The sequence below is a fragment of the Mesocricetus auratus genome, unplaced genomic scaffold, assembly GCF_017639785.1.
Source record: "Mesocricetus auratus isolate SY011 unplaced genomic scaffold, BCM_Maur_2.0 Super-Scaffold_100021, whole genome shotgun sequence".
NCBI classification, from domain to species: domain Eukaryota; kingdom Metazoa; phylum Chordata; class Mammalia; order Rodentia; family Cricetidae; genus Mesocricetus; species Mesocricetus auratus.
In genome coordinates this window covers 10,327,825-10,347,075 of record NW_024429202.1, presented here as the reverse complement: position 1 = coordinate 10,347,075, position 19,251 = coordinate 10,327,825, and the positions used below count along the sequence as shown (strand labels likewise).

Genomic DNA, 19,251 nt, shown 5'->3' with positions numbered 1-19,251 from the left:
AAAGCAGCCAGCCACTAGCTCTTACCTCTACCTCAGACCAAAATAGCAACCCTGTCTCCACGAATCCTCAGAGGCAAAATGCAGACTGCACTGCTCTCCACCAAGCCCCAGACTGCAGTTCTATGCCTGTCTGGAAACTAAATCTCACATGAGACTCTTTGCTTCTTCCTCTTATACCTCTCAAATCCTGGGATTAAAGGCCTGAGCTCTGATTCACTCTCATGTAGTCTTGGATGGTTTTGGACTCAACAGAGATCCCTCTACCTCTGCCTCCCAAGTGCTGGCATTAAAGGTGTGTGATCCCAAGTGCTGAGGTCACCTTTGTGTGAGCTGTTTCTCTTTTAGACTGGGTCAATTTTGTGTAGCCTTGGACTAACAGAAATCTATCTGTCTCTGTCTCTGGAGTCTTGGGATTCAATGTGTGTGTCACCACTGCCTGGCTCTATGGCTGCAGCTACTTTGCATTTTGATTTCTAGTAGCTTTATTAAATCATAAACAATATATCATCATACATACATCTGTACACATGTGTGCAGGTGCCCGTGGAGGCCAGAAGAGGTCATGAGATCCTCTGGAGCTAATGTAGATGACTGTTGAACTGTCCAGTGTGGGTGCTTGAAGCTGAATTCAGATCCTCTGCAAGAATCTCAGCATTGGTATTCTGAAGGAAAACTGTGTTATACATAATCCATGATTTAGAAATGCTTACTAATATATCTGTGTTTGTGTTTTATTATAGTATGGACCAATATTTACCATCTTTGCTATGGGAAACCGAATGACCTTTGTTACTGAAGAAGAAGGAATTGATGTGTTTCTAAAATCTAAACATGTAGACTTTGAACTAGCTGTACAAAATCCTGTCTATCACACAGGTAACCAATATTTTTAGATAGTTCCTTTGAAGTATAACACTGAAACCCAAGAGTAATTTTGAATAAAATTACATCCTCCGTCCTCTATCAAGAATAGTGAAGGACAATCATTTTGTTATTAAAGTAGGGTTAGAATGAAGAATATATGTAATATATAATAAATAGACTGGGTCACTGAAAAGGAGATATTGACAGTCTGACACATTAGGTTTCATTTAGACATGTCAGTGAGATAGGCTTCTGTCACAGGTGTATTTTAGGGACCCTTTGGAATCTCTAGTGTGTTACAGCACCTAGGTGAATGCAATGTTCTACAGGCTACAGCTCTTGGTTTGATTGTACTTTGCTTCCCTACAGTAGAGTTTCCCTGCTTAATAAGCAAGTCCTTATTATGGCCTCTCCTGAGAGTGCCCCACAGGGGCTATAAGTCTAGCTGGACTGAGTTCTCCTTTCTTACGGCCTCCATCTGTCTTAGGCTGCTTGCTGTCACTGGAGAATGTGTTCCTGCTGTGGCTGTGGCTGCCTTTCTCCCTAGGTCTTGTGCCTAGGCCATGAATCTTCCCCGGAATACCTGCCTGGCTTCTTGCCTAGGGTCTTCTTCTTCCCTGCCCCTCTTCCTTCTTAGAACCCTTTAATGGACTCTGCTACACATTTCTTGGTATTAAGACAAAGATCGTTGAAAACCACACAGCTGCGGTGCCTGCACCACAAGCAACTCCAAGGTATCAGGAAAAGAAAGACCAGATGTCCAGCTGTTTGTACTAAGAAGAGTCTTTATTTTGCAAGTGCTAAGAGGTCTCTCTCTTGTAAGAGGGAGCAGTCTTAAATATAGTCTTACAACACAGTAGAAAAACCCCAGGTGGAAGAGATCGTGTTTTCCTCCTGTTAGATGTTGATGTCAGTAAGCCAGGACTAGAAAACAGGACAAACAACTCAGAGACCCTGTGGGGTCTAGGCCCCAACACACAGCGGTTAAGATTTAGCCACGTTTCTCTTGAAAGATCACAGTATATTGGCTAAATTCACTGCTCTCTAGTGTTTGTGATAAATAAGCTATGGAGTTTCAGATAGATGAATATAAATACTTTGAGGGCTATTGTTCTATATGGTAACTCATTTCTTCAGTAAAAGGTACTAACTTACCTGCCGGTGGCCTATGAGTATTATTGGGATGTTCACCGAGGCTCCCCTGTGACCTTTCATGTTAATTTCTACTGAACATATAAAATCTGTTAACATTTACTCTCCAGCAGCCTCTCACGCTTATCAAACAGTCTGCTACCACGCTCAGGAGATCTGAATTCCATTTAAATTTACACAAAATACAACTTGAACATAGCAGAATCATGAAATACAACTTGAACACAGCAGAATCATAAAATACAACTTATTTCTTTAAAGATTCTTTAAAGACTTTTAAAAGATTCTTTGATTTGGTTAATCAAACCAGATAAAAAATTTTTTAGAAAGTAGTCTAAAAAAAAAGAAAACTCTTGACCCTACCCCAACCTAACCTAAGTTGATATTGTAGAAGGAAGATGAATATTCTATAAAGAAGTATTCTACAGTGGGGTCAGAGTGATTCTGCTGGAAGAAATGGTCAAGAAGATACTTAGAAGGAGAACTGGGGGGATATTGATGTGTGTCTAGAAATGGGGGTTTGGGTGGCAGAGCAGTGAGTGTTCTAGGTGCAAATAATAGCTTTCAGAATTCTAGGGAGTTCAGGATACTATGCTCTTTCATATGGCAAAACAGATCTACTGAGTTTATGTGCTGCGAGGACTCTGTCAGTAGTCCCTACTGGCCAATTTGTAGCAGAAGCATATAGATTATACGCCACAAGGGATTGTTGCTCCTTTTTTGAAAATAGTTCCCTCTGTTTCTAGCATGGATTCCAAAGAATGTCTTTTTAGCACTTCATGAGAAACTGTATGTCTTGATGAAGGGGAAGATGGGGACTTTCAGCATGCATCAGTTTACTGGGCAGCTGACTGAGGAATTTCATGAGCAACTGGAAGCTTTAGGCACCCATGGGACCATGGATCTGAACAAATTTGTAAGGTAAATAAATTGTTTTAATCTACAAATAAAAGCTTGAAACTAATACACTGGATTTCTAAATTCACCTGGTGGATTAATGTTCTCTGTCTAACCAGACCACTGTGAATTTTTTTAAAGCATTAAATTCTAATTAATAGGCACTTTGTAGTTTAGCATTCTCACCTTTGTCCAGCAAATAAATCAACAGTCATTTGACAAATGAATAGTCATAAAGTCTCCACATGAAAAATTGAGTTGCCAAAGCTCTTTCTCACCCCAGTAGAACCTTAGGTTTATAAAGGCAGAGAGAGTGAACTAGAAGTAGAATCAGGATATCAGCTCTCAAACCCCACCCCACAGTAATGTACTTCCCCCAGCAAGACCCCACCTCCCAAAACATAACCTTCCCAAAGAGTGCCATCGGATGGGGCCAAGGGTTCCATACAGAAGCATACAGGGGACATCCTCAATTCATTCATGCCACAACAGATAACGTCAACAGATGTCTCAGTAGGCAATAGTGTGAATGTGCAGACTTTTGAGAGAAATTGGGAAATGAAAGATTACTCTTACCTGTTTTATTCCTAGTGTATTTGCTACTACACTCAGAGACATGAGTGGCGCCCTAGTTGTTCCTATTATCCAAATAAATTCCCATTGGATGGCATTCATTCAGCTTATTTTTCTTTATCGTTTTGCATTTGCCTGGGTCTAAGATGTTTCTTTAGAATGAATTTTTAAGTCTTCAGGGCTGGAAAGAGGGCTCAGCAGTTAAGAGCACACATGTTCTTCCAGAGGACCCAAGTTTGGTTCCCAGTCCATACATTGCACAGCTCACAGTTGCCTGTAACTCCAGTGCCAGGAAAACCCGACTAACCTGATCTTCCATCACCTCTGTCCCCATATCCACACAGAGACACATGCGTACACACGTAATTAAAAACAAGGATTTTTTATTGTTGTTTTTGAGAAAGAAGTTTTTGTTGTTTTGGGGATTTAGAGACAGGATTTCTCTGTAGCTTTGGAGCCTGACCTGGCACTCACTCTATAGACCAGGCTGTCTTCGAAAGGATATTTTTAGATCTTCAGGTAAACGTAGTCTCATTCTAGTCACCCTAGAATGACAGCTTGCCTTCCAGCAGCAAACGTTAAAATTTCCCAAGAATGACTTTCCTTCAAAGCTATGTCCCATTATCCACCGCTCATTTGTCATTTTAAGAGAATTCCATCTTTGTATCTAAAGCTTTTATTGGCTGCCTGGTTGACTTCCTGAGTGTCTTTGTCTTTGCAGGCATCTTCTTTATCCAGCCACAGTTAATACTCTCTTTAAGAAAGGGTTGTTTTTCACAAATGAGAGGAAAAGCAAGGAGTTCTACCAACATTTTAAAACTTACGACGAGGGCTTTGAGTATGGATCCCAGCTGCCGGAATGGCTCCTGAGGTACGGTGGCCTTCTGTAATTGCTGCTTTGATTGGATTTCTTTTCAGCAACACATACCTATATTTACATCTATATCTAATCTCCACCTGGCTCTCTTCTTTGGCGTGTGTTTGCACAGGTGTGCCCTGTGTGAGTGTGGAGGCCAGACGATGACACCAGGTCCCTCCTTCAACATTCTGCACTGTAGGTTTTAAGATAAGACTGATCACCACACCTAGGACTCAACATTTTGGTTAGATTTGCTGGTCATTGAGCACCAGCATCCCCCATCTCTGCATGGGGTTGCAAGTGCATGCTGCCATGCTGTAATGCATGCTGCCATTCTGGAGTGCATTCTGCCATGCTGGAGTGCATTCTGCCATGCTGGAGTGCATGATGCCGTGCTGGAGTGCATGCTGCCATGTTGGAGTGCATGCTGTCATGCTGGAGTGCATGCTGCCATGCTGGAGTGCATGCTGCCATGCTGGAGTGCATGCTGCCATGCTGGAGTGCATGCTGCCATGTTGGAGTGCATGCTGTCATGTTGGAGTGCATGCTGCCATGCTGGAGTGCATGCTGCCATGTTGGAGTGCATGCTGCCATGCTGGAGTGCATGCTGCCATGCTGGAGTGCATCCATTCATGTTGGAGTTCATGCTGTCATGTTGGAGTGCATGCTGCCATGCTGGAGTGCATGCTGCCATGCTGGAGTGCATCCATTCATGCTGGAGTGCATGCTGCCATGCTGGAGTGCATGCTGCCATGCTGGAGTGCATGCTGCCATGCTGGAGTGCATCCATTCATGTTGGAGTTCATGCTGCCATGCTGGAGTGCATGCTGCCATGCTGGAGTGCATCCATTCATGTTGGAGTTCATGCTGTCATGTTGGAGTGCATGCTGCCATGCTGGAGTGCATGCTGCCATGCTGGAGTGCATCCATTCATGCTGGAGTGCATGCTGCCATGCTGGAGTGCATGCTGCCATGCTGGAGTGCATGCTGCCATGCTGGAGTGCATGCTGCCATGTTGGAGTGCATGCTGCCATGCTGGAGTGCATGCTGCCATGCTGGAGTGCATCCATTCATGTTGGAGTTCATGCTGTCATGTTGGAGTGCATGCTGCCATGCTGGAGTGCATGCTGCCATGCTGGAGTGCATCGCATGTCATGTTGGAGTGCATGCTGCCATGCTGGAGTGCATGCTGCCATGCTGGAGTGCATCCATTCATGCTGGAGTGCATGCTGCCATGCTGGAGTGCATGCTGCCATGCTGGAGTGCATGCTGCCATGTTGGAGTGCATGCTGCCATGCTGGAGTGCATACTGCCATGCTGGAGTGCATCCATTCATGCTGGAGTGCATGCTGTCATGCTGGAGTACATCCATTCATGCTGGAGTGCATGTTGCCATGCTGGCTTTCATGGGGTGGCTGGTAATCTGAACTCAGGTCCTTGTGTGTGCGTAACAGGCATTCTACCTTCTGAACCACCTTCCTAGCTCTCATTTCTCTTGTTTGTTTTATACTTTATTTTTTTCATGTCAGTGTATGTATGTGTGTATGATATGTGTGCTCGTGTGTGGTGTGTAGTGCACTTGCCATAGAGAAGGTGTGGCGGTCAGAGGAAAACGCTGGGTTCTGGTACTTGCTTCCTACCTTGTTTTAGAAAGGGTCTAAAACATCTCAGCACAATTCAGGTTAGCCGGCCAAGCTTCTAGGGATTCTGTTGTCTCCACCTCCCATCTCCCTGTAGGAGTGCAGGAATTACACGTGAATGCTACCATGACTAGCTTTCAATAGGTTCTGGAGAATCAAACTCCTCTGGTCTTCAATACCATGTGGCAAGCGCTTTATCCACTAAATCATATTCCCAGCCACATTCTCTCTCTTAAGTAGAATAGCATCAACTGAGGTGGAAAGAAGCTGTTTCTATGACGTTTTGGTTTTCTTTAATGGTGGTTGGGAGGGGTGTGGTGTTCTCACTATGTAGCCCAAGCTGGCCCTGGAACTCGTGGCCTCAGCCTCCAGGTTGCTGGCACTGCAGGAGAGCTCCAGTGCGCCATCCCACCAGGCCCCGAAACCTGCTTGTTTTAGTGTGCATGCGTAAAGTGAAGGAGGAACAAAACTTCCTCCTTCCTTCTCTTTCTTTCTTCCTTCTGTCTCCCTCCTCACCTTCCCTATCCCTTCCTTCCTGTAAAACAGTGGGGCGGTGGGAGGAAGGGTGGGAGTGGGGGGGGAGAAGATGGCATGGAGAATGTATTTGAGGCTCTTTACAAGTACAGTATATCATTGCTGGATTGATTATGTTTGAATCCATGCTAAATCAGCCTCCTCCCTTGTAAGGTATGAGTGGGCGTGATCAAATGCATTTGTCACCATCGGCTCAGACAAACATTTGTAAGATGCAGTGGAAAGTAACTGCATTTTAAAAAAGTTCATGGCAATTACTGTATGTTTTATCCATTTGGACAGTTGCAGGTGGCATGAATGGGTAACTTATAAGCAATAAAAACTATATTTTCCATAGTTTGAAGGTCGTGACATCCAAGATGAGGGTACCAGCAGGATAGTTTCTGAGGAGGGATTCCTTTTGACGGCAGACTGTCAACTTCTGACTGTGTGTGTGTTTTGTAAAGACACTAATCCCATTGGTAAAGGGTTTACCCTGTCGTGTGATTATTGTCTGTTGCACCCTTCCCCCATGGGGGGGGTCTGTTGACCGCTTGTTACTAGGAGCTTTTAGCAAAACACTTCTCGTCCCCTCCTCCCTGTAAGGCCTGTGTGCAAGTTCCTGTTTTCTGTCCATCTTTATTGTCTAAATGCTAATTCCTGTTTTTGTCAACCACACTTTGCTAGAGGGCCCTGGGAACATAGGATTCTGACCTTGGTGGTTTTCCACCTTGCCCACCTTTGGTATATAATGCTCCACTCTTGTTAAAATAAATGCCATTCTCTTTGTAAGAATGAGCCACTGTCTTTGTCTTCATTTACATCCTTAGCCCTTCGCCCTTCGCCTCTGAGCTTTTGTAAAGTGTTGTAGCGCTGTATCGAACATCACCGCGGCTCACTACAATTGTCTTTAATGCCCTGTTCCCTAATACGATCATGTCCAGGTTGAGAATTTCAGCATTTGATTTTGCAAGGACCCAGATCATTAGCAGTGGATGCTGGTGATGGTCAGGCAAGGATAAAATGATAGCCGATGGACTTTGTTTAACTGAACCAGCATCTGACCTCTGTGCTGGACTTTCCTCCTGTCATCTTAGGACAGGCACAGAGAACAGGCAATTGACATATGATTTCCTCCTCTTGTGGTGTTATAGTACGAATCACAGTAGCTATTTAGAAAGACACTAAAATTCGTTGTCTTGCTCCCTCAGTTTTACCTGTGAACTAGTAATTCAGAATTGAACCTTTTTGGACATTCTGACTGGAAGCAGAGATGAAATTTGAGGAAATTATTCTACATTCAGAAATATTCTCTCCTTTTAAAAGTACATAATATATTTATTTTATGTACATTGGTATTTTGTCTGCATGTGTGTCTGTGTGAGGGAGTCAGATCCCCTGGAACTGGAGTTATAGGCAGCTGTGAGCTACCATGTGGGTGCTGGGAATTGAACTGAGTCCTCTGGAAGATCAGCCATTGGTCCTTAACCACTGTGCCATCTCTCCAGACCCTTCATTCTTTCCTTTAATGTTATAACCTGTCACCCTAAACACCCCTGCAAATCACTGCATATATATGTATCAATTTTTTTAATGCAGAAACTGGTCAAAGTCTAAAAGATGGCTCCTGGCGCTGTTTGAGAAAAATATTGAAGAAATAAAAGCTCATAAGCCTGCAGAAGGTCATTCTGGGGTGAGTATCTTCTTTACTAAGATGTATGTAACTAACATGGAAATAAACAGTGATTATTACAAAACATTTCTTAGCCAGGAAATGTGTGTGATTGGATATAATTTTTGTACCAAGTGATACACTGGGCATACTTATATACATTATTTTAATATCATAGCCTCACAGCACCAAGGCATTCTAGCCTATAGGATTACAAAATGGATGCTACAAATAACAAAGTAAAATGAAACTCTTGTTTTTTTAAAATTTATTCTCATACAGTTGGCTATGTCAAAGGGCAGAGTTACAGTTTAAAGGTCTTTGTTGCTTTGTGGCATAATTCTTGAATTAGGCAACTTCCCATTCCTTACAAAAAATGAAATGTTTTCATTAGCTGAGTGGAACAGTTTGGTTTTATAGAATTATGCTAGAGCAGGGTTCTCAGTCTGTGGGTCATGACCATCAGAAAGTACATATTTCTGATGGTCCTAGGAACCCCCAGCCATAAATTTATTTTCATTGCTACTTCTTAACTGACATTTTGCTACTGAATAGTGTCTCAGTTCCTGAGACCACTGGAAATATGTGTTTTCTAATGGTTGGAACTCACAGGTTGAGAACCACTGGGTATAGACCTATGAAACTCAGAAATAAACAACAATAACAACAACAAACCCAACCTAAGACCGAGGACAGAACAATTAAACTATAACCGTTGGGTTAAAATTGGATTATTCTGGTTATGTAAGGAATAAGGAATAAGGAATAAACTGGACTCAGTGTCATCTTCGCCATCACTCGTGATCTGATTGGGCAACATCAGCTCCTCACTCTCCCAATTTCTAAGAAGGAACTTAGCTTCCATCCTATGATATGGGACTTTGGGTTGAACAAAGCCATAGTGATTTTGTTGTTGTTGCTGTGGTTGATGGGTGTAGGTGCCCGCCCTTACTCGCCAGGTCAATGTCACCTGATATGACCCCAAGGAACGAAACAAGGCCAGTTGGAGGGAGCACAGCAAAACTTAAAGCTGTGGTAATTTTATTAAGAGCGATCAGACTTTTTATACCTCTGTCAGAAACAGAATGTCATTGCCAGGATCATTAGAGATGTAGTTGCCAGAACTCAATGACGTTGGCAAGCTATACAAAGTACACAAGATTAATGTCTAAGACCAACTGTCCTGTCAAGCTTCCATGCTTCCTGGACTTCCAAGGGAACATACAGAGAGGCACCAGGCAGTCTGACTGCTTCGCTGCCTGAAGGAGTGCATTGGTCGCTCAGGAACTGGAAGGTACTACGCAGTGTCCTAGGAACCACTTCAGTAGTTGTTTCCATGACTGCAAGGAGCTGAACCAGTGTGAGTTAAAATATAAAGCAGGAGAAGCAGTTCCCAGGAGTTACTCTAGAGCCACGATTCTTTCAGTGTGGTCCACAGACTACCAGCATCCCCTGGGTACCACTCACAAACTATGGAGTGGAGCCCAATGGCAGCACCTTTTGAGGCAACCCTCAGACTTTAAGTCAAGGTTTTCACCCCTGGCTGTGGGTAGAGTCAACTCTTGGAACTTTTAAGAGAAGTCAGATATGATTCCTGGGTCCTACACCCTCAGAGCCTGGGTTCCATGTTCTGGGTTGCTAGGCTTCAAATTTGGTCTCCAGGTGTGACCTTACACACAGGTCCTAACCTCTAGACCTCACTTTCCTTGCCTGTCTTTTACAGCATAATGAGGTTAAGTTAGTTCATTTTGCGGAGGACTTAGACATAGTAAGGACACAGTGAGAGTTTGCTTTTATCAACCTTTAAAAACTCATCTCAAGAACAGGAGGACGACTCTGTTAGTAAGGTGCTCGCCATGCAAAAGCAAGGACCTGAGTTCCATGCTCAGAACCTACATAATAAAACTGGGCATGGCGTCCTGTACTTAACAATCCCGGTACTGGTGGAGACAGGCAGGTCCTTGGAACTCGTTGGTGATACAGACTGTCCTAATCTTCTATCTTTGGGCCGATGCAAGACCCCATATTAAAAAACAGGGCAGGAATTTTTGTCTTCTATGAAATTTTTGTTGCTAAGGAAGACAGGATTACAGTTTTGTCTGACAGATTGAGATGGCATGGTGTATTCTTGGTTATCAAAATACTCATGTAGCATGGGGTTTTTAGTTGGTGAATATTCACAATGTGGGGGAAAGCTTGGTACACACCGTGTAATCTCAATTACCTAAATGTATGTGCACTCGCAGCTTCTGGAAGGATGCATCAAGCTGAGCTGCTTGTGACTGGCAGACTGTGCTTGGCTTCTTGTGTTTTGCTTCCTGTAATGCACATACTACAAAATAAAAGCTTCTTTTAAAGGCTAAAAAAAAGTGTGGGGAGGGAGGTGGCTTCTGATGAGTGACAACACCCGCCGCTGTCCTCTGACATCCACATGCATTCAAACACACTCACACACACACACACACACACTCATGCATGCAAACACACACTCACACACGCTCACACACTCACACACTCATGCATGCAAACACACATACTCACACACACACACTCACACACTCATGCATGCAAACACACACACGCACACACTCTCTCACACACACACTCACATACACACTCTCTCTCTCTCTCTCTCTCACACACACACACACACCTGCATACACATAAACATACACACAGAGGAAACGGGAGTAGTCATTTAAAAACTGGCTCTGAAGATCTGCAATCCCAGCTATCAGGAGGCTAGGGCTGGAGGTTGGTAAATACAAGGTCTGCCTGGAGGTTATCTCAGAATAAAAGGAGAAGGCTGTGGATGTGCTCAGTGATGGGGTGATTCCTTAGTATGCTGAGATTCTGGCACCAAAGCCAAACAAAAACCCCACTTCAAATATTTTAGCATTTAAAAGTGATATAGAAAGCTTCTAATTTTAGTTGTATATTAAGTGTCACTAGCAATGCTACTTATCTCTAGAGAGGAAGACAGCTTTAGAAAAAAGGAATATGTAAATGATTCGTATCTGTGATGGCTAGTCTTAATTTCTAAATGAACACAATCTAGATCATCTGGAAAGAGAACTTTAATGAGGGATTTTATGGTAGGTGTGTCTCCAAGGGTGCACTGTGGGTGGCGCCATTCCCTAAGCAGAGGATCCTGAATTGTTTGAGAGTGGAGGCAGCTGGCTCAGCACTAGCATTCACTCATTCACTGTTCTTTATTCCTGACAATGGATGTGACTAACTGTTTCAAGCTATTGCTGCCTTGACTTGCCCAAAGTGGTAGACTGTAGTCTGGAATTATGCACTAAAATAGTTCTTTTCTTCCCTTTTTTTTAAGGGGTATTTTATTTTTCTTTTAACCACAGTGGCAGGGAACGAAACCCATGCAGTATCTTTCTCCTTGTCCTATGTCCTTCCTGTTGCTGTGATAAACATCTTGACAAAAGGGACTTAGGGGAGGAGAGGGTTTATCTCATTTTATGCTTCCAGGTCATGACCTATCGTTGAGGGAAGTCTGGGCAAGAACTCCTGGCAGGATGCTAGAGGCAGGAACCATGGAGCAACTGTGCTTGCTTAAGGCTCAGTCTCATTCGCAGGCATATGCTCCACCCACAGTGGGCTGGGCCCTCCTGCAGAAGTTAACACAGTCAAGACTTGGAACAGCTAGATGTGCGGTTGGGCAGCAGGAAATGAAGCCCGTAATTAAAACGATCCGTTCTGCTTTTCCATCATTACGGATGTGACAGATAATGACACAGCAGATAACATTTATGTGCCAGTCATAGTTACCTACACAAAGCCCTTTCTTGTTTCTTAGAACAACTTTAAGGCCAAGAAGACGGTTGGCAGGGCTGATCAATCTGGAAAACTTGTGTGCTTCAGCAGCAGCAAGTGGTTCCAGCAACTCCATTTCCCTCCTGCCCTGTGTGTGCTTGTCTTTCACACTTACTGTGCTTGTTTTCTCATGTGAAGACTGAATGTGGATAATAGTAGCTGTGTCTTGGAGCCATGGCTAATCTACACATGAGCAAAACACCTGTAAAGGCCTTAAAACGGCACTATTCCCAGACAAGCAGGGGATGGTTCACAGCTCCCATATTGTTTCCCTGTTATGGGACTGAGTTAAGGTTAGAAACATATTTGAGTGCCTGCCCCTCTGGTGGGGAAGCAACCTTGGGCAAAAGCGATCTGAGAAACCTCTGGAATGAAGACAGTTACAGAATTTCTTCGGTGACCTGGGGAACAGTGCTCTGAGTGGGTGCCATGTAAGTCAAAACATCTGTTTTCCCAGGAGCATATTTGAGGCAAGCCCTCCGCTTCCGGAATATATCTCTAGTTCTCCTTTTGACTTTTTATTTTGAGAAAGAATTTTATTAAGTCGCCAGAGCCGGTCTCGAACTCACTTCGGAACCCAAACATACTGTGAATGTGAAATTCTCCTTCTCCAACCTTTCAAGTCGCTTGATTACCAGCCCTGTACCACCAGGCCTTGCTACTTAGTTTTCTTAAGAGCAGAGGTTTGCTTGTGTTAAAAGGTTAACGTCTGGGTTGAGCACATAGCTCAGCTAGTAGAGTGCTTGTCTGCTATGCAGGAGGACCTGATTTCAGTCTCTAACATTGCATAATAACAACAATGGTAACAGCTGGGCGTGGTGGTGCACGTCTTTAATCCTGCTGTTTGGAAGGTAGAGGCAGGGAGATCTCTGTGAGTAAAAGGCCAGCCTCAGCTACATAGTGAGTTCCAGGTCAGTCAAGCCTACATACTGAGACCCTGTCTCAAAAACCAAACACAGTATTTATGAAAATAAAAACATCACAAGTAACAAGCAATCCTCAGCAAAAACCAAAACCAAAACCAATGCTGGTCTGGGTGTAACTCAGTCAGAAGAGTGCTGGTTTAGCATGTACAGGGTCCCAGGCTCATCCCCCATACTGAATAAGCCCGGTGTGGTGGTACATTCCTGGAATCTCAGCAGTAAGGATGGAGAGGTGGGAGGATCCCGAGCTCAAGGTCATCTTCACGTACAGAGAAAGTTGATCTTGCTTCAAGTATTTTATCAGCAACTACACTAACATTTAATTCTCAAAAATTTGTGAGGTAGGTACCATATCAAGGTTATCTTATGGATGAGGAAACTCAGTCACTGGGACATTTGTGTGATTTGTACGGGATCATTCATTTCCCTAGTAGCGAAGCCACGAGGCAGAAATTCAGCTGTATACCCAGGAGCTCCTGCCTCCCATTCCCACACTACCACCCAGTGTACAAGTGCCTTAGCATGCTTTAGACTGCAAGCCTTCAAATAGCAGACACAGTCTCTCTTGGATTAAAAACAAGTGAGTGAAGATTCCAGGGCCATGGCTCAGTCTAGTCAAAGCCTGAGGGTCTTAGCTTCAGATCCCCAGAACCCACACAAAAATCTGGGTGTAGTGACACATGCCTGTACCCCCAGCTCTGGGCAGACAGGGAGCTAGGTGGGTTCCTCAAGCTCCTTGGCTAGTCCAGCTAGCTGAACTGCGGAGCTTTGGGCTCTCATAAGCGATTCTGTCTCAAAAATAAAGGTGGCGCATGGCAGAGAAAAGACCCAGCGCCGGCCGCTGGCTTCCTTGTATGCACACACTCGCATGCACATCCACAGCACAGAGGAAAAAACAGCAGAGTGATTTCTTGTTTATGGACGTCAGGCCTCGTCACATAGCTGTGATCTAACAACAGTCATTTCCTTCTCACAGACCCTCATGCAGGTCATGCTGGATATCGTGAAGACGGAAACAGGTCAACACAGTCCTAATTATGCACTGCTGTTGCTTTGGGCCTCTCTGGCCAATGCTCCTCCTGTAAGTACACAGGGCTCACTTCTATCTGTTGGACTTTTGTTTGTTCTTTTGCATCATTTTCTCTCTCTCTTGGTCTTCATTCTTCACTTACTTTGGGGAACAAAAATGTATAACAGTGGATTGGGATGTAAGCTAAAAAGCAAACATGAATTCTTGATAGGGTCTGACCAGTGGCTCAGCGGGAGAAATGCTTGCCTCACAAGCTACAGGACCTGAGTTCTTAAATGCTGGTGGGTGTGGCAGGCTGCCTGAAATCCCACTGCTGGAGAGGTGGAGATCAGGGATCTGTGGGCCAAGCTGGCCAGCTGAACCAGCCTGGTCAGTGAGCTCTGGGTTCAGCGAGAGCTCGTGTCTCAGTGACGAACACAAAGAGTGACCAAGGAGGGTGACCGACACCAACCCCTGGCTTCCACAGGCAGGAGCATACAAGTGCACACATCTGCCAAAACATACATGCTTACACACCAAATGAATGTGCCCTTGAATGAGTGTGTGCCTACACACACACATACACACACACACACAAAATACACACACAAAATCCCCCACCTTCCCAAAAACCCACTCCAAAACACTAAGGAGGCGAAGCCTAGCTCCAATGAGAATTCTGCCCCCTGACATGCTCGGCCCTTGGGGCTCCCTGTGTGCCATGTAAGGGGCTCTGACTCCATGTGCTCTGTGTGCTGCACTGTTGAGCAAAGTCCAGCCCGGCTTTGAACCAGGGTGAGAGTACAGCAGCTGATCGATTCAGGTACAGTTGCTCATCTCCAGCCCCAACGGTCAACACTTAAAATCTTTGTGCCTCCTTTTCCTTTGCAGGAAGTCTGGGGGAGGCGGGAGATAATATGAATACAAACGTTACAAACTTCTAACAATGACCCTGGGAACAATCCCAGGAATTGCTCATTTTCCTATCAAGTCTCTGTGAGAACCAATAAGATGCTCTCGTCATGTCCAGTGAATGTGAGCTCTCCCTCTCCTCCTGGGTACCAATGTATTTCTTGGCTCTACAAGCTTCTCTGTGAATGGGGCTTATGACATTGACATTCACGGCACATCTAAAGATAACAGGGACCTCTAAAGCCCATTTATTTCTGTGTAGTTATTTTAGTTGCTGAATTAATTTAGTTTTTTTGTTTGTTTAGAGGCAGTCTTGCTGTGTAGCCTCAGGCTGCCCTTTAACTTCCAGTCTCAAGTGCCGAGATTATAGATGTGATACAGTGTTGGGCAACTGTTTCCAATTATGAATTTTCTTTTACTAAGTGAACAAAACAACGGGTTGCCTTAGGACATCTTTATCCATGTATATCATTGAACTTGGCTCATGGTCACCCTCATTACCTCCTCTTGTCTCCACACCTACTCATTTCCTTCCTTCTTCCCAAATATTCCCTCATTGCTTCCATGGTGCGTGCGTGCGTGCGTGCGTACATGCGTGTGTGTGTGTGTGTGTGTGTGTGTGCACGTGTGTGTATGTGTGTGTGTGTGTGTGTGTTCTTTTAAAGCTTTTATGAACTAGGTGAAAGCCAGGAGATTTGTGTTTACTCTTCCCTGCCTCCCTGGTCAGCACAGTCTCCTTACCCCAAGCTGTTCATTACGTTGGCTGAAGAGGAAGGATGACTGTCTGTGTTTGATGAAATAGGAACACTCAGCCCATGTCTGGTAGCTATGGTCATTTTTTCCTTTTCTCAAGCAACTAGAAATAAGAATTCCACATTTCTCTTTCCTTTTTCTGAAAGCCTAGGTGGCTGGATAATTTCTAGGTCCCAATAACTCTACTTCTTTTAATCTGTTGTATATAATGGAGACAGATAGTCTGGCCTTTCTGATCCAACATGTGCTACCCACGGGCATCTATTTCATCAGTGCCAGTCAAGTGAGGAGCCCCAGGGCTCCACTCCTCGGTACGCCCTCCCAGTCTTCTCCGACTCTTCCCAACTAGCTGATTACACTAGAGCACAACTGAAGAGAAACTTCCCAAGCATGCAGACAACAGCCACAGTCAGAGCGTTAGTTCTCAGGGTCTCTCCAGAAAGGTCCCCTAAAGAAAGCCACACAAAGCGCTATTGACCAGACACAGAGGTCAGTTCTTTGTGATTGGACTTGGCACTGGTCTGAAAGGACGCGTCTGATGATGACTGGAAGTTTCATCTTGCTGAGTCTTCCTTGTTGGCACCTCCAAGAGGCATCGTGAAGCATGAGCTTAGAGGCTTGGAAAGATCTCCTCATCAGATCTGAATCCAGTTCCCGTAGCTGGGCGGCAAAGGGCTAGCTATTCCTTTAACCTTTCGCAGCTGCATGCGTGTCCTCATCTGAACTGCCTCCAAGGATGGTTGGGAGGATTGAACTGGATGTAATGTAAAGTGCTTCACAACATTGGTGCTCAATAAATAATGTGTGTGCCGTACATAAATGCACCACCCTTGTTGAAATCAATAGTTTCTTCCAATGGCCATTGATAATATAGACTGCCATGGGTCCCAAATGCTTGACCCTTCAATAGCTGGGATGGGCATGGCTCTACTGTTTTGGCTTTAGGATCGCCCATTGCTAAAGATACCCTAAGAGCTGTAAGTGATTGGTGGGTCATTCAGGCCCAGATAGGGTCAGTACTTCCTCTCTGCTCCCTTGAGGCCCAGGGAACCCAGAGCCTGAGCTTTAGATGGGATTGTCACCAGCTCACCAGGAGGGTCTATTGTGGCTGAGGTGTGCTCTGATAGACCACTGCAAGGTGTTGGTCATACTTCATGAGGTTATTTTGATGAAAAAAACATTCATTTCCTGGTTCTAAGAAGTTCCTGACTGGCAAATGAACTTTCTAGAACATTTCTCAGCCATATCAAAACTGACTTTTGCCATTTTTTTTATCTGCTGCTTCTCTGAAGTTGTAAGTAAGCTCAGGGGCCATCATTCCACTCAGTTATTGTCATGGTGGCACTTGTGTGGCCTTGCACAGTGACCTCTCCCCCCTCCCCAGGTGTATGTATCTCACATTTCTAACTAAATGCAAAGTCCTCTGATCAGAAATTGCTTTATATATGTTTGTGTTGGCCGTGATTAATAGAAGAATATCTGCAATGTTATAAAGATTTTTTTCTTTCTTGTTTAAAAACAAATGATCTATGATAGCCATCATTTTGGGTTTTGGACGAGAGTATTTCTTAAGTATATAAAAAAGCCAAGGTAAAAGAATAAATAGCAAGTGATGAGTAGATGATGGATGGACAGACGGATGGATGGAAGGATGGACGGACGGACGGATGGATGGATGGATGCATACATAGAAAAAACACCATCAAATTAGGCACTCGAAACATCCAGCAGAAATCAACTGGGAAGACATTTTAAGACATCCCGTTCTAGATGCCCATAGAGAGAGTCTTGACCAGAGCCGTGTCCTTTCTGGTGAGACTTCCAAGTGAAAGAACAAACAGCAACATAGAGGGATGGCATCATCAAATCAGGTGCTCAGAACTTATCAGAAACCAGCTGGGAAGTTACAGCAGCGGGAGTTCCCCTTTGAGTTCCGCGCCCGCTGCACAGCCTGTGTCTGCGAATGTGCGGAGGGTGTCAGGATTGATGACACAGAGACCAGGGGCTGTTGTTCCCCATCGAGCTTGCTCTCCACGGGTGAGCTTGCCACGGTTATGGTTGCAGCTTCTCCTTCCCACTGTACAACCTTTACATGTGGGCTGCCCAATGATAGCATCCGTTGGAAATGATCTCCCTTCCTGCTGGCTTGAGCTATCTTGTCGTCTGTCTTTCTTCCCTGTCACAGAGCGTGGGGGTCCATTTCCCACACCAGGGGGGCTGGGGAACTCCTGACAGTAACACACTAGGGTCTGAAGCAGGGAGACTAACTTCACTTCCAGGGACAGATTCCCAGTGCGCTTAACCAGCACGTAGCAATTAACTTAAGAAGTGCACTCCCAGGAGTCGACCAGCACTCATTACATCTCCTCTTGGCTGCCCTTGAAGGATGCAGCCAGCCTCAGAGCTTCCTTCAAGCCTCATCTCTTTTCACTTCCCCCTTAGCTCTCCTGCAAGTGGCTTTTTGAAGCTGCCCCACAGTTTAGTGGCCAGGTGGCTCTCTTTTTTTGTACTCTGACCATGGACTTGACCCTGTGGCATGATATTGATTGTTACTCCCTTGGGCAGCGCTTTTGAAATCCTTTCTCAAATGTGTCAGTGACCTTAGGGCCACTTTTGCTCTTTGATTCAGCATTGCATAGAAATGTTTTATTAACTCTTTAGTATCTTTTCCTATTCTGGGGGAGGGGGGTGTATTGAGACAATGTCCTAGGCTAGCCTTGAACACAGGATCCTCTTGCTTCCTGGTGCCATACAGCCTAGCCCTTTCCTTGCTTTTAAGAAGTAAAGAAATCACTTCCTGTCCTTTGGCTGAGGTGATGCGTGACACCTGCTCTTACCGTTTTAGTAGCACATACACCCTCTATAAGAGAACAACACAGTAAAAATGGACCTTTGGAGCTGGGAGACAGGATGAGAGCTTGCACTGTCCACTCCATGCAACAGTCTGGCATTGCAGCACCTCCAGGAATGGTGCACCCCTCTTGGGGAAACTTCTAAAAGAAAGACGAACTCTCTCTCCCCTAACTCTCGTAGCAGGAGGCAGGGTCTCATGTAATCATATAGCCCAGGCTGACCTCACACTGGCTGTGTCTGGGAGGATGGCCTTGAACTCCTTATCCTTTTATACATGCCACTTTCTGGGATCCCTGTCCTGTACCTGCACACCAAAAGTACATTGTTTTGTTCTGATTTAATTTATCTTATGTGAGTATTTTACTGCACATGTGTAGTTTGTGTACACCTGCTGCCTATCTGTGGAAGTCAGAAGACAGCAGATCCCCCTGCAACTGGAGTTCTGGGTGGTTGTGAGCTGCTGCGTGGGTGCTGGGAACCGAATCCAGGTCCTCTGCAAGAGTAACAAGTGCTCTTAACCGCTGAGCCATCTCACCTGTCCTCAAAAGTGCTCTCTTAAAGGTAAAAAAGAGCAGACTTTTAGCTGGGCGGTGGTGGCGCACGCCTTTAATCCCAGCACTCGGGAGGCAGAGGCAGGCGGATCTCTGTGAGTTCGAGGCTAGGCTGGACCGATAGCCTCAGAAACAATACAGAGAAACCCTGTCTCGAAAAACAAAAAAAAAAAAAAAAAAAAGAGCAGACTTTTAAAAATGAGAACGCTGTGAAGGGAAACAGGCGCCAGCCATTTGTTATTTGAGCTG

The 19,251-nt window shown here is 44.8% G+C and overlaps 1 protein-coding gene and 1 non-coding gene across 2 annotated transcripts in view; both read left to right on the top strand.

The window, feature by feature from the left end:
• LOC101823549 (24-hydroxycholesterol 7-alpha-hydroxylase) overlaps positions 1 to 19,251 on the top strand; it is a 73,290-nt gene that overhangs the window by 8,353 nt on the left and 45,686 nt on the right. The window contains exons 2-6 of the mRNA XM_040729263.1: positions 741 to 876; positions 2,763 to 2,937; positions 4,208 to 4,357; positions 8,098 to 8,191; positions 13,901 to 14,005. Coding sequence (XP_040585197.1) covers positions 741 to 876; positions 2,763 to 2,937; positions 4,208 to 4,357; positions 8,098 to 8,191; positions 13,901 to 14,005 — 660 coding nt within the window. The remainder of the gene's footprint in view (positions 1 to 740; positions 877 to 2,762; positions 2,938 to 4,207; positions 4,358 to 8,097; positions 8,192 to 13,900; positions 14,006 to 19,251) is intronic.
• On the top strand, positions 18,388 to 18,579 carry LOC121133393. Its single transcript, XR_005870222.1, has one exon. It is a non-coding gene; the product is annotated as a U2 spliceosomal RNA (small nuclear RNA).